Below are 15,935 nucleotides of genomic sequence, written 5' to 3' on the forward strand. Positions count from 1 at the left end.
TTTTTAAGAAAAAATATTTCTTCTGTAAGAATTGATCAATTGACATCCCCGTAATCCTATTCCCTGAGCCTAGGTATTGGTATATTCATTCACTGTAGCTAGTACATAATTAAGTACCTACTTGTTTGGTATTGTCTTGTCGCCAGACTCCTCAGCCTGTGTGCTCGGTACACCAGAGCACCCCTATAGAGTGCTTTCAATACTTTAAACATCGCAGGTCGCTAGCTGCACTTAGAAAGGTATTAGAAGTTTCAGTTGTAAATACCAATTATCGGCGGGTTAATCTTCTAGATAATGGGAGAAAATCCCGATTATCAGTGGTAACACGAATATCTTCAATACTTAAATCTGCCAAAATATTTCTACCTCGTATTAAGCTAACTAGGTAAACGTCTGTATAAAGGGGACCCTGCCGTGTCCACACTGTTCCAAAACCCAAGCCATTACATCTCACTCCATAGAGACTCGTCCTTCAGACCAAAGGTTTCACCACCTTGCCGTACCTACGGCGAGGTTGGTGCCAATCAGACAATCTCCCCCCTTGTAAAATCAGACACATCCTCTACATACTTACACACCGTGGCCCCGAGCCACAGCGCGAATTATAATATTAAGTTGAGCTGAGACGGCATGCACACGGTGCAGACGCCGAGTCTTCCATTGCGACAACTGAGCTCCTAACAATGTCAGCGGTACGTGCATGGTTTATGTATATTATGTATACATGCCAGCCCACCTTGCCGAGCTAGAAGATAAATTACTAACGCGATTTCTTTTTCATAGTTGTATAAAGGAGACCCGTAAACACCGAGCTCGTTCTAATGATGGCCGGCATTCTCGACATTCCCATGGCGGCCGTAATTCTATGTTTGAATTGCAAACTCGGGGGAGAAGAACCAGTAGTCGACAAGTACCCAACTCTATGTGCTCTTCTCGCAAAAGAAGAGTCTTCAATTCGATTTTTATTTTATTTTTTATTTTTTATTTTTTTTTTTTTTCCCTGCCCCTTCCATCTCCGTCTGGGACCTTCGGGTTCAACGAAGCCACAATAACCGAAATCTAAAAAAACCAAACCAGTTTTTCTACGCTATAACCTATTTCTAGAATCATTAAACGAACTAGGGATATCAAACTCAGGCTGGAATCTTTTGAAAACGATTAAGAACAATAGAAACGCAGAAACCTACCCTCCTCCGCTCTCGCATGAATTCCATTACCTCGCCACGGAATATTCCAACCGTTTCCCCGAAACATCCGGCGGGGGCAATGTCAACCAGTTAAGTGTTATTAACCTTGCTAGAGTTGCCACCGACTATGAAAAGTTGCGGGAGGGGCCGCCTTCAGCTTAAAGGAGACGAAGAAAGTAGTTCTCGGGTGGGGGCATCCGGCCCACAATGTGGGAGTGCGTACCCGCCGTCAATAATTATCGATCATAGATGGAAGTTATTAAATTGAATAGGAAAATAATATAATATGGCTAAGTGACGATAGACTAACGGGCCCTGCAATATAGATATAGTAGATTAAGTGCATGCTTATGGGTAAACCTTGGACCCGTTATCGATATGTATTCTCTACACATACCCTTATCTATGATGATGCTAGCCGGCACAGCCTGTATATAAATTTGAAATTATACTGATCTATCATCACCTTTAAATCTGCATTGATCGATTTGGATTCATATTATAATAATAGTCTCGTACCGACCCTAGATTCATATTGGGAAACTCGAGGCTAGTACCTATTTCCTGAAAGGTATTTATAATATGGTAACTACTACCACCTCAGCCCGTTTTCTCTACACACAATGCCACCCCTCAATATACTGGCCACGTGTATACATGTACATGAAAGCATAGTTTATATTTAAACACGTATTATCGTAGCCTCGACTTCGAGTTGTACAACTGTAGAGTGAAGTTAGACCGATGTGAAAATGTGTCTGGCCAAAGCAGAAATGAAACTAAGGAAAAATGGTCTACTCGCAATATTGCGTGATTAGTAATCGATCTAACCACGACGAAGACGATTCGGAAAAGGAAATCGCTTGCTTCGTCTATGCCAGCGGATTTAGTAGGGTTGCAGACCAAAAAAAGAAGCAACAGCACTTAGAAGTCCAACCAGTGAGAGATTTGAGGTGCTCGAAAAACATCGGAGTTGTTTTAAAGTTAAGAATCTTGAACGCAGTGCAACGAGATAGCAGTCGACAAGGCCAAGATCTAGAGTTGTATTTTCTTGCTGAATCCTGTCTGCGTATGTGCCAATCTCTGATTATTTACTCTGTACCTCAAGCGTATTGCAGAGTCAACTTGATCTGAACTATAGTTTGGATATCTATTCCAAGACCATGGAAGGCCTTAGGCTCACGACCACCAGCTTAGATGTTTTTTGAGTGAAGAAAAAAAACATTCCGCCAAAACAGCATACATACATGCACAATACTTATAGCGGAAGCAAAAGGAGCAAGCAATATTGCTAACGCGGATACATAACAAAAGACCAGAAAGAAAAAAAAAAAAGGTAAAGAGGAAATTACACGCCCGCAAGGCTCAACAGCACAAGTGAACCTGTCATCATTTAGTCATACTTCCCACTACCACCGCTGCTTCCAAAGAGTCCATCTTTCTCGCCTCCAAACCATCCTTGACCCCACCCGCCTTCCTTACCGGGGTTTAATCCCAATCCTGGGTGTGGACCAAACCCTCTTTTGTGTCTTCTGATCCCCCAAAGATACGCGCCTCCGAGAGCGACAATGATAAAGATTATTGTCAAGACCGGGTGACTCGTTCCATGATCCTTGGCCGACCTGAACGCCCTCTCAAGTCTCCCAACAGTACTCTTCGCCTGCAACTTGTACGGGTTCTTAATGACGTCCTTAACGACATCAAGAATCGCGGTCCTAGATGGAAGTATCGATTCTCCATCCGCGTTGGCGTCCCAATACCTCTTCTTATCCTCCTCGTTAATAATAACTCTGTTACCCATTTCTTTAACATCAATGTTATATGTCTGTTTGACCCAGCGTTCCCAGAATACACCATCAACCCAGGCGAACCCAACCTCTTTTCTCATAGGTAGTACGATTGGCGTACCCTTGGCGTTTCTATAGCCCCGGTCATCCCCACGATCCAAAGACTCTTGGATCTTATGTTGCTTCCTATCCCTCAATTCCTGTCTTTCGAGCTTTTCATCCTTTTCTTTACCTTCGAACCACAATTGAGCAGCCTTTTTCATTTCATCCTTTGCCATTCTGAAATCTTCCTCCTTGGAGCTGTCGAAGATACCCAAAACTACCGTCTTGCCGTTCATGATCTCATGCGAATTTGTGGCCGAGAGCTCAGGGACAGTCGGGAGCCACACAGTCTTCATCCAATCCACGATTTTGTTGGTATCTCTGATATCAGCGGGCGAGAGGGCAGGATAATAAGTTGGTCGATCATCGCGGAGAACAACAAGCTGTGGCCAAGTCGTGATACGGTATTTTCTTGCCAAATGGTCGGAATTCGTCTTGTAAAGTGGTGCATGTCCAATCAACGGCATTGTAACCCTTGATAGAGCCTCGAAATCCTCGGAAACAGTCGCGTGATCATAGAAGTACAAGAAGATGACGTCGTGTTTCTTTTGGATCTCCTCAAAGTCAGCGGCGTCCCCGATCTCCTTGACACCGGAGTCAGCGGCTTTGCGAGCCCAGGATACGAGATCACCGACACCTCGAAGACCCTTGTATTCGATCCTTTCTCCATTCTGGAAGAATATGATTGTTGGGTAGGCGGAGACTGAGATTTCCTTGCAGAGACGGCGGTCAGCTTCACAGTTAACTTCACCGATGTTGAGCATTCCTTGCATTTCGTAGCTTAGGGTGTTCCAGGCTGGAGCCATAGCTTGACAATGGGAGCACCATGGCGCGTAGAACTTGACGAACCATCCCTGGGAGGAGTCGAGGACCTTCTGTTGGATGTTGGAGGCATCGAGAGGGAAAGATTTACCATCGGGGTTAGGAGTTGGTCCTTTCCTTGGTGGAGGGGTTGGTTTCGGTTTCGGTGCTTCGACAGGTGTTGGCTCTGCTTCCGCCGCCGCAGTGGTTGTCTGTTCCGCAGGAGAGGGTTTCTCTCCAGTGGCGTGTATCTTTTGGAATTCTTCTAGGGTTGGAGGTACTGGGAGTTCGAGGCTTGCTGGTCGCGATCCAGGCTTGATTTTCTCCAGATGTTTTTCCATAAAATTTGACAAAAGTTTCATGCTGTTCTTCTTTCCTTGAAAGGTATCAACCTTCTCTCCATCTTTGAACAATCCGAACATTGGGTAAGCTGTGACGCCATTTTCACTACACAAGTCGCCAAAGTTTGCACAATTTACGTTTGCAAAGTGCCAGTCGTAGGTTTCGGTGAATGAAGGGGGTGATACGGGGTGTGGGGAGGAAGGTGATGCGGGGGAGGATTTTAGGTAGAATTCGTAGAGTGTCTGCCAGACTGGTCCTGCGACGATACAGTGCCGGCAGTATGGAGAGTAGTGTTTTATAAACCTGCGCATTGGAAAACGACGATGTTAGTCAAAATATTTTTTACGTGTCGCCACCTTCGCCCACGTCGACACAGATTATGGAACGGAAGCATTACCAATAACCACTCTTTATAGTCTCTTTGAAATTATCTGGTGTTAGCTCCTTAAGCTCTGGCACCGTGGTATCAACGGCATCACTGCTACTATACTGTTTGTCCGGCAGAGCAGCAGGGGCTGGCGACGCCGACGTGAATATCCGGGAACTTAGGGACAGGAGGAATAGCACCGACAGCCGCATGATTGCCTGAACCTGCCCAAGACCGCTCACGCGACTAAGGTGAAAACGATGTGAATTCCCCGGACCTTTCTTTTTTGTTCGGTGGGGGGATGCGGAACCGGAAGGCGAGAAATAGAGTCGACGTTGAGGAATTCCAGAAAGGAGAGTCGTGTGGTGGAACGGGGTAGCGATGAAGGCCGTTGATCAGCGATGCCCAGCAAGCAAGCAATTGTAGGTAGCACGACCACGACCACGGAAAGTAGTGGTATCGTATCGTATCGGCCAGCTATGGAATTGAAGATATTGAAAGATGGCTATGGTGGTTGTGACTGTTATCACGATTATAGTGACGGATTATAGATGAAAGATGGCATGAGAAGGGAGGGCTATGCACAATTGAGCGACATGTGGCAATAAACATATTTGACAAGAGACGGGGACAGGGGACAGATTCTAGACCTTGCAAACTAGCAATTGATCGTCCGTATGTGCATGTTCTTGTTCCTATACTTCAACAACTTAACTAACCATTAACCATAGCACTGGACCACTAGTGCTCAGATGGTGGATATCAAAGGGACCTCGGTGTGGGTTCACGGAATATCATGTCACAGAATGGGAAGGCTATCTTACAATCTTGAAGACAAGCATTTTTTCCCTCCCATGCATACGGGCTACGACCGGGACGAGGCGATTTTAACCAACCGGTAGCTCGTGGTGCATGTTTGGCCGATCAGAAGCCAGAAAAGCCCCGCGCCACTAATTTCTTTCTCGCTGGCCGAATTAAGTAGGTACAAGAATTCAGCCTGGACGTTCAGATTTTCGGTGCACATAGGCACCCAGGCACGAGGTTCGGAATGCAGAGTGTCGTGCGAGTTATTTTAATACTCGTGATCGATATCTCAAGATGAGTTTACCCAGTCCCAGTTATCAATAGCCAGCCCTTATCTATGCGACTTGGACGGGTGCGTTCCCACGAAGCCATTCTGCATGCAGCAGCGCTCATTTATTGACAGTGTCCTAAAAAAAACGATCGAGGTGGCTTTTCTTGCGAATGTGTGGGTGGTGGGTACTTCCGGTACTATGCATTACATTAATTTGGCGACTTGAAAACCGGACAGCTATTTTTGATAATAGGGATCATATGTAACCCCGACCGGGACATCAAAACTCTGCTCTCTAAATTGGTACCTCTATATCCCCTTGAAACGCTATTGGTGGTATCGAATGTTAGTCAGTATCGTGATTGCGCGGCCTTAAGCTTATTGAGCTTCCATTGATGAGTTACAACTGCAAGCCAGCAGACACTTGCCTCCAGCATCCCTTTATAGGTGTCTTGGATCTGCGATACCGAAGCAACCAGTGTCGATTTCTCGTAATACCGCTTTAAACGGCATGGGGGTTTGACTTGATTTCTTTTTTTGCGGTTCTCGGAAAGCATTCTTAGACCTTTGCCTATGGGGATTCTTTTCAGCTCACAAGCTTAACAACTTGCTTTTCGATTTCAGTCCATTCGGAAACTCGATGGTCGATGAGGAAGATACCGAAGCAGTTGATTTCTTTTGATAGGTTATACGACCTCTTTATAAACATTTCGACATACAAGCCTTCTTTTTCTATTTTCCAAGGTATGTAGTACATCTCAAGGTATCCTGGGCAAACTATTGGCGCCACTCATTCTGCAGTCCAAGGATGATACGTAGACACTTCGTTTCGTTTATGTAAAGAACAACCGTAACCATCCTACAAAATACTGCATCCTGTGACTCCAAACTTCCTTTTGATGGTTCGGTTCTATCGATTTGCGGTTTTCCTTCCCATATGTGGCAATGAGGCGCATCCAGATCTAGATAGTCAAGCCTTTATCTAGGCACTATAGCGAAAAAGTACAAATATAGGCTAGAATGGAATATGCGATAGATTTATAACTAAAGGTCTTGGCTTGCCGCCTCGTCTAGCAACTCCACCTTAGGCGAGGCATTAGATGATTTATGGTATCGTGGAATCCAAATTTGAAGCTTCACAGGAATAACAAAGGAGAATCTTCGATGTTTGTGCAATGCTTACACGTTTGTGGAGTTCATATGCGACCGGGGCTCTTGAGTGCCTCCATGCATGGTAGAAGTCTAGACAATTAACGGTCAGAATTCGTACTTGCTTTTGTATATCGTACAGCTCAGGGCCGACCATGGCCAGCTAGTCAGTCCTCCCTTTGAAAGTTTATAAAGGAAAGTCTATATAAAGGTGGCTTCGGATCTCCAAACTGACTTCTTTTCCTCATCAGCTTCATCGGCCTCCTGTTCTCCCCATTCCCTTGGATATCTACACTCTTTTTGAGATCAAACATCCACCACATTCTTTTATATCAAAATGCAATTGACCCAGGTCCTTGCCTTCGGTGTCGCCTTCTTGGGGTAAGCGATGCCCGTCCTTCTATATAAGCTATCATGATATCATATTAGTGAATATATAATTACAATTCTTCACACTGGAAACGAAAGCGTGGATAATTAAAAGTTTGTGAACTAACATCAGTATTCTCTTTAGCCTCGCCATGGCCGCCCCAGCCCCAGTCGCCGAACCAGTTGCCGCCCCAGCTCCATATGCTGAGCCCGCTCCAGTGCCAGGCGGCCGTTGGCGCTGGAAGCCAACTAAAAGTTGGAAGTCCGGTGCATACCGTCGCAAGTCCTACAAGAAGAAGAAGAAGCACTCGAAGGAGTAAATGGCCCGCCAACGGTAATCTGTATGTTATAATTCAACTGCCTTCATATCCTTTTTGGGCACCATACTTACATAGTTATCAATAAAGTCCGTAGGCTTCTAGGGCCACCCTTCCGGCTTACAGGATGGTGAACTTTATATTACAAAAGTTATTAAAGTCACAATTCCGTATACCTGGAACGTTTGACGACTTGACGACTGCTTATGTTTCACGAATTTCATTTTTATTTCTATCGACCCCCCCCCCCATTTTCATCACCCTCTGCTGGTTCCGAGCCCCTTTCGATTCTCAATGAATGACCACTTTTCCCCCCTTCTTTTCTTTTCTTCTAAAAGATGGTTTGATTGGAGATGGCCCCTTTTCCGGATAGAAATATCTAGATATGATAAATTTCAAAGGCACCATTTATGTATATAGATCTCGCCAAGTAGAAGAAATAGAAATGAAAAATCTCAAGAAACAAAGAAACAAAGAAACGCTTGAAATTCCATTATCCAGACATGGATAACGCCTTAGAAATGATAGAGAATAGTCGAATATGCATGTGTCGTTAAATTCGGCTATTGATGGAATCGAGTCGTTATAAGCGGCGAACTATAGGAGGCCTGTATAGCCGAACTCCATAATCGATATAATCTAGTAGGTGAAATCGTTAAGGAATCACATCCGAGGCTTGTTTGCAATGCTGCTAGATCTGAGTCTATTTTAAGTAACTAGTGCCGGTGCAGATACTTGAGTCATCTACCACATGCAAGATCTTAAGATTTGACACAGCATGCTATTATAAGCTCGAGCTCGCGAGGCAGAGGCGAAAGTACCTAAGTACCTAAGTTAACCTCTTTCAAGCTCTTTGCCGCACAAAGGGACCATGGACTTAGCGATTATTCCTTTTCTATGGCATTGCTGCCCTCTTTACCTCGTATCGCCCAAGTGGCATTATTAAATACTATGAATAAAAGAAAGAGATATAAGGCACTATACGCTGGGCTTTTATACCTACAAAACCTACTTCAGCATGTCGAAGAGCCAAACCGCTCCCGTAACTCGTAATTTAGAGTCTAGAGCCGGTGTAACCTGACTATTCCCTTGTTTGGGGGGCAAGCTATGGGGTATAAATTAGAAGCCGTCTACCGTCAAAAATCCAAGAAAGCCCCAGCCCCAGCTCCAAGCTACAGTCTTTGAAATTTCCCAGCCTAGTCATTCCTTCAAACCTAAGGCCATTTACTTATCCCTCGTTTCAAAAGAAAATATAAAAGACGTGGGACAAAATACACAATGCAGGCCTCTAAAGTCATTGCTCTCCTTGTCGCCTTTGTTGGGTAAATATGACTACTTTTCTAGAAGAACAATTGTAGCCGAGGAGTTCAGTGTTCTGACATTCAAAAACCTATCATATAGCATCACAATGGCCTTGCCAACTCCCGTCCCCGCACCAGAACCAGAAGTGGAACCCAGATGGAAGAAGTTTTCTCTGCTGAAGATACCTGGTCGCAACAAGTTTGGAAATTAAGAACTTGGTACTGGTAAGAGAATATACCTTGGTAATAAACTAGAGAGGATGAGTTATGGGTATTAATTGCTTCGGTAGGCACGGTTTATTATGGTCATGTTGATATGCATGTGTCTTCGTGCTTGTGAAAGAAAGGATTGGGGTTCCGAAATGGTGGAAATCTGTTCAGTCTGCTGGATTTTCGACCTTCTAACTTGGATTGGGGGTTTGGAAATGAGGGTAGTTAGATTAGGCCATGGGAGCCACATCTCGAGTACATAGAGCCATATCGAATTTGGATTCAATCAAATATTCGAATTATGCCAAACTTTTAAATCGTCATGGAATTGTGCGTTATAAAGATAGGAAATCCAACCTCTAGTACACGTGGATTCACATGTCCAAGCGCGAGCAATCTACTAACGTTCCCCCCGCTCCCCGGAGTTCCAAAGTTACTAGTGCACCTCAAAGATGTAGAACGAGTATACGGAGAAATACACTTGTAGTTTCTTCTTTTCTTCCCTTTCCTTCTTGGTAATTACTTAAATAAATATAGTTTGACATGTTTTAGTTAACATATCGATATCGGTCTTGTATTAACGCGTTAACATTGAATACTCCCAAAGGCCGATTTATCAGCGTAACGCTACAGTGCAACTGCAAGCCAAGACTCGGATTCCGAGTTCCGCATTTCCGCCTAGTCATTGATACCGCTATATTCGCTATTGTAGGTATATATAACAGAAACGTGGGTCCTTTGGTCGCATAAAATCGTTTCGCGAACATTAAAAATTAGCTATAGGTCCATTTGTAGCAAGAATTAAGGGTTCAGGTTTGTTCGGCTATAGGCTATCTCGATACAGAACTTCGGAACCACACTCCATAAACCATATCTTCATAACCCCTATATAAGAGCTCGCAATATGCCGGATTTTCCAAGTTGCCTAATTTCTTGGCGACATCATGTGGGCTAATTATGCCATAGCGAGCTAAGACTATCTGTTGTGGGAAACCATTTGACCATTTGACAAGCCGAAGTCGATGGGGTCGTATAAATCCGATGTAACATCTACGAACTCGTGATTTTAGATATTTCCATCATTATTTCTTAGTAAATGGAACTTGGATATAGCTTCAAAAGGTATGATTCCATTAAATATGCCGTTCGGGATACTATATCATATTATATAACATGTCGAACTATAAGATTAGTGAGCTTTCTAACATTTAGAAATCATTCGTAGCCTCGCTATGGCCGCTCCAATGCCTCAGGACCCTGCGGATAATATCTCTTCCCGAGGCTTCAGGCCGTCCGATAGGACCAGAGTCATCAAGGCTAAGCCTATAAAAGCAGACAACTAAGGATCCGTGTTGATATAGGTAGGAGATACTGGGTTGAGCCACTTGAGAATAGCTTTGGCTAATCTATCTCATGCTTGTGAATAGATACCCATGGATAGAGTCGGAGTGAGGCAAGTGTATTCCAAAGATCGGGATGTCAAATTTAGATCTTGAGTATTCTAAAAGAATATGTACGGTTTATGGGTTGTAAGACTCTTGATAAGGCTTCGGCTGCGAATATGTGACTGCCGCAGTTTTCTGGGATCATTTCTTGTGCTGTTTATAAAAAATTTTCGATGGTGTTTAAGCTCATAAAATTCTCTGGCGTAGATCCCTACTTTGAGGACGTCCGATTCGTAGGTTTAACTGAAGTGCTGTTCCTAAGGTTTGATCTTTTTGCCAAGTTGAAAGATGATCATGTGAGTCGCTTTTGGTCTTATTGACTATAAGTATCATCAATGTATCTACAAGATGTCCTGTGTATTTTTGCCATATACCAAGACACCGTGGAACTAAACTGTACAAATGGGGTGTAAAATAAAGAATAGTAGAAGATACAACCTAGTTTACGACTGCTCCCTCTCAAAGTACTTCCACTGTCCTTCTACCGGTTCTTCCATAAGTGGCTCCCAACTGTAAATCCGCAATCGTTAGTATTCAAACGATAATCGATATGGTTATAGAGCGTAAAACTCACGGCTTTGTCTTTGCCATCACATCAACCAGCTTGTACTCATCATAAGCCTGCTCGATAACCTGCTCGATCAACCCACTTCCAATCTGTTCCTCGATAACCTCTACTTGCTCGGCCGAAAGATCGGGCTCTCCCTTGAAGCCCTCATAATCTGGCGCCTTTCTCTTATTCACTTCCTCCCAATGTGCAATTCTAGCGGCCTTAATCTCATCATTCCTCCACTTTACCAACTCCACGAGTTCATGGTCATCTTCTTGGCGACCCTCCCATTCTCCCCAGTAAGCTTGAATCGTCTCACGGTGTAAAACCTGCTCCTCGATTTCCTCGTTATACTTTGGCGGCGATTCAATACCCCGTCTTTCTCGCTCCTTAAGATAAGCTTCCCAACCTACAGGGAGTTGCTCTTCGACTATACGTTTACGGTGCTTGATGATTGCTTCTGTGGCAGTACGGTAGGCGGATTCTTCGGGGAGTTCAGAGAGTTTTTGGAGTGTGCCGTTGTAGATTGTTAGGAGGGTTGGACGAGGAGTAGGATGGGTGGGAAGACCCGCGATACCTGTCGGGTGGAAGGCGAACAGGCGAGGAGTGTGTTTTGTGGGAGTCGCCGATTTCGCGGCTTGGAGGAGGCGGAGGGCGGGTCTCATTATGGAGGGGTGGGTATGTGAGACGGAGGGGAGTCGATGGGTGTCGCCAGCGATGTAGTCTACACAGTCACCCTGATTAGTTCAAACCGACTCGTATGAGGGCGATATAGTGTATAAGGCATACCGATGGCTAGGGTACCTAGGTTGGTGATGATATGGAATGAGGTTGTCGTCCAGAATGACGTCCTGCTGGTTCTTCAACGGGAAGTATTTAATTGGCCAATGGTAATTCGCGCCCCAACTGTGGCTAATGAGCATACGAGACCAAAGTGGCGGTGCAGTATCGGCCCAACGCTGGTCGTGAATTAATTAACGTCTTCGGCTCAGCTTCTTCATTCTAAATATCACGAGCGGGATGCGACGGTGAACATCCCCACTATTAAACGCTAAAACACCCGGAAGGAAGGATGTCGACGTCTTACTTTCGCCCTCTCCTCCGTCCGAGGACCTTTATGGGCGCCAATGGTGCCTTTTCGGCCCTCAGACAACCGTCGGCCTTACACACCTTTCGACGAACATACGCCACAAAAAAGACTCCATTGTCGACTACGAAGACAGTTGTAAAGTCTACAATTGCCATTACTACATTGGCTTTGTTTGGGTACTATGCCACGGATTCTAGGGCAGCGGTTCATCGCTATTTTGTTGTTCCAGCGCTGCGAGTCATCGCGCCAGATGCCGAAGACGCACATGCTTTTGGACTGAAAGCTCTGCGGGTTCTCTGGGATTTTGGTCTCCATCCTCGAGATAGATTAGGAATTAGAGAGGAAGACGATAAAGAACCATTCCTTGAAACTTACGTTAGTATTCTTACTTATAATAATCGATTGTCTATTAAAACTCTACTAATGAATAACAAAAAAGGTCTGGGACAAACGTATCATAAATCCAATTTATATCTCCGCTGGTCTTGACAAAAATGCCGAAGCTGTAGACGCACTATTCGCCCTCGGCCCTTCCATCATTGAGGTTGGCTGTGTTACACCTCAACCCCAAGCCGGTAACCCACGCCCACGTGTTTTCCGCCTCGTGGCCGATAAAGCCCTCATCAATCGCTACGGCTTCAATTCCTTAGGTTCTGACTACGTAGCTAGAAAGCTACGCGAGAGAGTGCTTAGATATGCTACGGATAATGGAATGACAGAACAGGATGTACTTGATAACTTGCCGGCAAGTTTATACCCCGGAAAGTTATTGGCTGTGCAGATTGGGAAGAATAAATCTGTGAGCGAGGATGATATTGAGGGGGTGAAGGAAGCATATATATCCGGTGTCAAGTCACTGGGATTATACGCCGACGTCTTGGTTGTTAATGTATCCAGTCCGAATACCCCGGGCTTGAGAAAATTACAATCTGGGAGTACCCTTACCGAGCTACTTTCTGCTGTTGTGGCAGAAGCAAAAAAGGTGGAAAAGAAGGAGAAACCAAGAGTTATTGTCAAGATTTCCCCGGATGAGAATTCTAAGCAGCAGATCGAAGATATCACATCTGCTATTAAGAGGTCTGGCGTTGATGGTGTAGTTGTGGCTAATACAACTTTGAGAAGACCGGATACATTGGTTTCTCCATCTCATTTGGTACACGAAGCTGGCGGGCTCTCTGGGCCGGAGTTATTTGATACAATGAGGGATTTGGTGAGGGAGTATAGGAGACGTCTCCCTCGAGATAAGGAGATCTGGGCTAGTGGTGGGGTTTCTACTGGACAAGACGCTCTGGATGTTTTGAGGGAAGGTGCCGGTGTTGTAGGTGTATATACTGCTATGGTTTATGGCGGAGTCGGCACTATTGGAAGGATAAAAGAGGAGATTCGGGATATCGTACGGAGTACTGTTGCTAAAAGGAATGGAGGTAAATAAAGAAAAAAAGTTTTTGACCTTCGAACTCATTTGAAGCATTCACATACAATCACATTTGTTTGTACATAAGACTTCAGCGTGTCTTTCATATATAAAGTATTAAGTTCCATATTTCTTCGCCTACCTACTTAGGCATCTAGGTACTTAGTGAGCACCAAGCTAGGGGGACTATTGAATGTAAGAAATTTCGGCCATAGTCAGAGGCCTAATTCTAGGAGGTGCCAGTGACGCCGCAGGTGACATCCCAAAGTTGAATATGTCTTCTTTTTATGCACCACTAACATGATTTCTAACGACTTAGTCTTTGAATTTATAGATATCCTTGATGCATTGCATAAAGCAAGCCTTGGTTTTGGCCTTGTCTGGGTACGAGACTACATACATACGTGTACATATCTAGGTATATTATCTTTGACGTGCTCGCCATCATAAAATGTCACCATTACTCCGTTTAGACTTGCATACTTGGTGGCCTGCCGAAACAAGTGTTAGCGCGCAACCTCGAGATTAAGCGCGCAAATAGCTGGTAATGATGATTACTAGCTCGTACGGGGTTTAAACGTTTCCATCTTAGAAACCTTCGGTCCTCCCAACGATAAATAGAGCCTTGAGACTATCTACATGGGTACCTAGGTATTTTTAGTTGAGTATTTTTGGTTTCAAAGAGTATTGCCACCATCAACGTAGGTAAACAATACAGGTAGATAGTGGCAATGTAAGCCATCCGAACACCGAAGCTTCCTAGGATTCTCCTTGAGGAAGAGCCATTAAAAAAAAGAATATTTGACGCTGATGGTAAGCGAGTTCTTAAGTACATGGATCTAGATGGACTTCAATAAATGTGAGGTGGCCAGGGACATGTCCTAACGCGAGTACATTGTTCCGGAATTCGAAATCTGAGCAACTGGGTCTATATTCAGGAGGGAGCCAGATATAATCTTTTCCATCCTTGGTTATCCAATTCTCTCTTCTACAAATCTGGAGGACGAATTGTAGTTTGAGATCCAATTTACCAGTTGGGTCGGATCGGACATGTATCAATCCCTAGTTAGTTCTAAGGAACGAGTTGTATTTACTGAAACTAGTCTTGACACACCGTGCACCATAATACATCTTACACCCATTCAAATCCCAACTTCTACCAGATAATTTCGATGACATGCTCGTCTTTCGGTCCCAAATTTGCAATACTTGTTTGCATTCATAAAAGGACGACATTGACACTGAAGCTACTATTCGGCCTTCTGGTGATAGGGCCGCACCTCTGATATATCCTTCATCGGATTCCTCAGGTACCTGTAGATATGCGCCTGTTGCTGTGTCCCAGAGTCCAAATGATTCGGTGGTACGACTCCGATACCATTATTTTGTTGTCCGGATTCAATAAAAATGTTGCACTAAGAAAGGGTTGATGACGTCGACCCTCGAGTGTATAGAAAGCTGCACCGGTCACTTTGTCCTAGAGCCGGATTATACTATCTTCTGACACTGAAGCTATCATTTTGTGGCTGGGCGAGAAGGCTACACTCAGGACCGCGCTATTATGGCCCTCAACCCTCAACTTCCCACAGGATTTTATCGCGCCAGTCGACGTCATTCGGCCCCGGAGCAAAACTACGTCGCCCCCGTAGTCCTCATATGCTATCGTTCCACCACTCGGTGAAAATTGTATAATGCCAGTTCCATCTATTTTACGCTGGGATATTCGAAGTTGTACTTGTCTCTGTATCCCATAGCCGGATTATTCCATTCTCCGAAGTTGACGCTATCATTTTGCCACCAGGTGAGACGGTAACGTCTCTGACAATACGCGTATGACCTTCAAGTGTTTGTAGAACTGTACTACTAGCTATAGCTGAGATGTCCTAGAGCTGAACTATCGGGTCCCGTTGTCTTGTCGATGCAATTACCCTGCCGTCCGGCGAAAAGGCGAGATCCTCAAATTCGGCCTCCCCACAATTGCCGTTTATGTGTAAAACCATCGTCTTTATGTCCCAGAGTTGAATTCTTTGACCCGCAAGCACTGCTATCTTGCCGCTCGGCGAGAATGATAGGGCATGGAAGTTACCTTTATAATACCCATATTCAAGGGCGCTCCTCCGCAGAATTGTGCCAGTTGCTGTGCCCCAGAGCCAGATTGTTCCATCATACGACACCGACGCTAACATTTTGCTATTCGGTGAGAAAACTAGGGCACTCGTACCCTGATACTGGTCTCCAAGTACAAGGACATGCAGAATTGCACCTGTTACTGTGTCCCAGAGTATTATTTTATTGTAATCCGCAGCTCCTCACGCTACCACCTTGTTGTTTGGTGAGATTGTGGGCTGAGGAACACTGCCTGCGAATGGATGCTCAAGCATCGGTAGGAATAAACCAGTCGCTGTATCACAGAGATGTAAGGTGTCATG

The 15,935-nt window shown here is 44.7% G+C and overlaps 5 protein-coding genes across 5 annotated transcripts; 3 read left to right on the plus strand and 2 right to left on the minus strand.

Moving 5' to 3' along the window:
- Positions 1-2,580: 2,580 nt before the first annotated feature.
- On the minus strand, positions 2,581-4,798 carry DFL_007768 (uncharacterized protein; the record flags this gene model as incomplete). Its single annotated transcript, XM_067637404.1, has 2 exons — positions 2,581-4,522; positions 4,617-4,798. 2 exons carry the CDS (start codon positions 4,796-4,798, stop codon positions 2,581-2,583), a joined length of 2,124 nt encoding a protein of 707 aa, XP_067488925.1.
- A 2,349-nt stretch (positions 4,799-7,147) lies between these two features.
- DFL_007769 (uncharacterized protein) lies at positions 7,148-7,630 on the plus strand (the record flags this gene model as incomplete). The annotated part of the gene is made up of 4 exons (XM_067637405.1): positions 7,148-7,191; positions 7,325-7,410; positions 7,464-7,520; positions 7,587-7,630. The coding sequence occupies 4 exons, from the start codon at positions 7,148-7,150 to the stop codon at positions 7,628-7,630; spliced, it is 231 nt and encodes a 76-aa protein (XP_067488926.1).
- A 1,144-nt stretch (positions 7,631-8,774) lies between these two features.
- DFL_007770 (uncharacterized protein) lies at positions 8,775-9,270 on the plus strand (the record flags this gene model as incomplete). Its single annotated transcript, XM_067637407.1, has 4 exons — positions 8,775-8,818; positions 8,898-8,943; positions 9,011-9,022; positions 9,088-9,270. 4 exons carry the CDS (start codon positions 8,775-8,777, stop codon positions 9,268-9,270), a joined length of 285 nt encoding a protein of 94 aa, XP_067488927.1.
- Positions 9,271-10,895: 1,625 nt separating this feature from the next.
- Positions 10,896-12,003, minus strand: DFL_007771 (uncharacterized protein; the record flags this gene model as incomplete). Its single annotated transcript, XM_067637408.1, has 4 exons — positions 10,896-10,962; positions 11,027-11,726; positions 11,792-11,806; positions 11,982-12,003. 4 exons carry the CDS (start codon positions 12,001-12,003, stop codon positions 10,896-10,898), a joined length of 804 nt encoding a protein of 267 aa, XP_067488928.1.
- A 71-nt stretch (positions 12,004-12,074) lies between these two features.
- On the plus strand, positions 12,075-13,524 carry DFL_007772 (uncharacterized protein; the record flags this gene model as incomplete). Its single annotated transcript, XM_067637409.1, has 2 exons — positions 12,075-12,467; positions 12,532-13,524. 2 exons carry the CDS (start codon positions 12,075-12,077, stop codon positions 13,522-13,524), a joined length of 1,386 nt encoding a protein of 461 aa, XP_067488929.1.
- Between the last annotated feature and the right edge of the window lie 2,411 nt (positions 13,525-15,935).

Source organism: Arthrobotrys flagrans (assembly GCF_004000055.1).
Source record: "Arthrobotrys flagrans strain CBS H-5679 chromosome Unknown unitig_8, whole genome shotgun sequence".
In the NCBI taxonomy this organism is placed as follows: Eukaryota; Fungi; Ascomycota; class Orbiliomycetes; order Orbiliales; family Orbiliaceae; genus Arthrobotrys; species Arthrobotrys flagrans.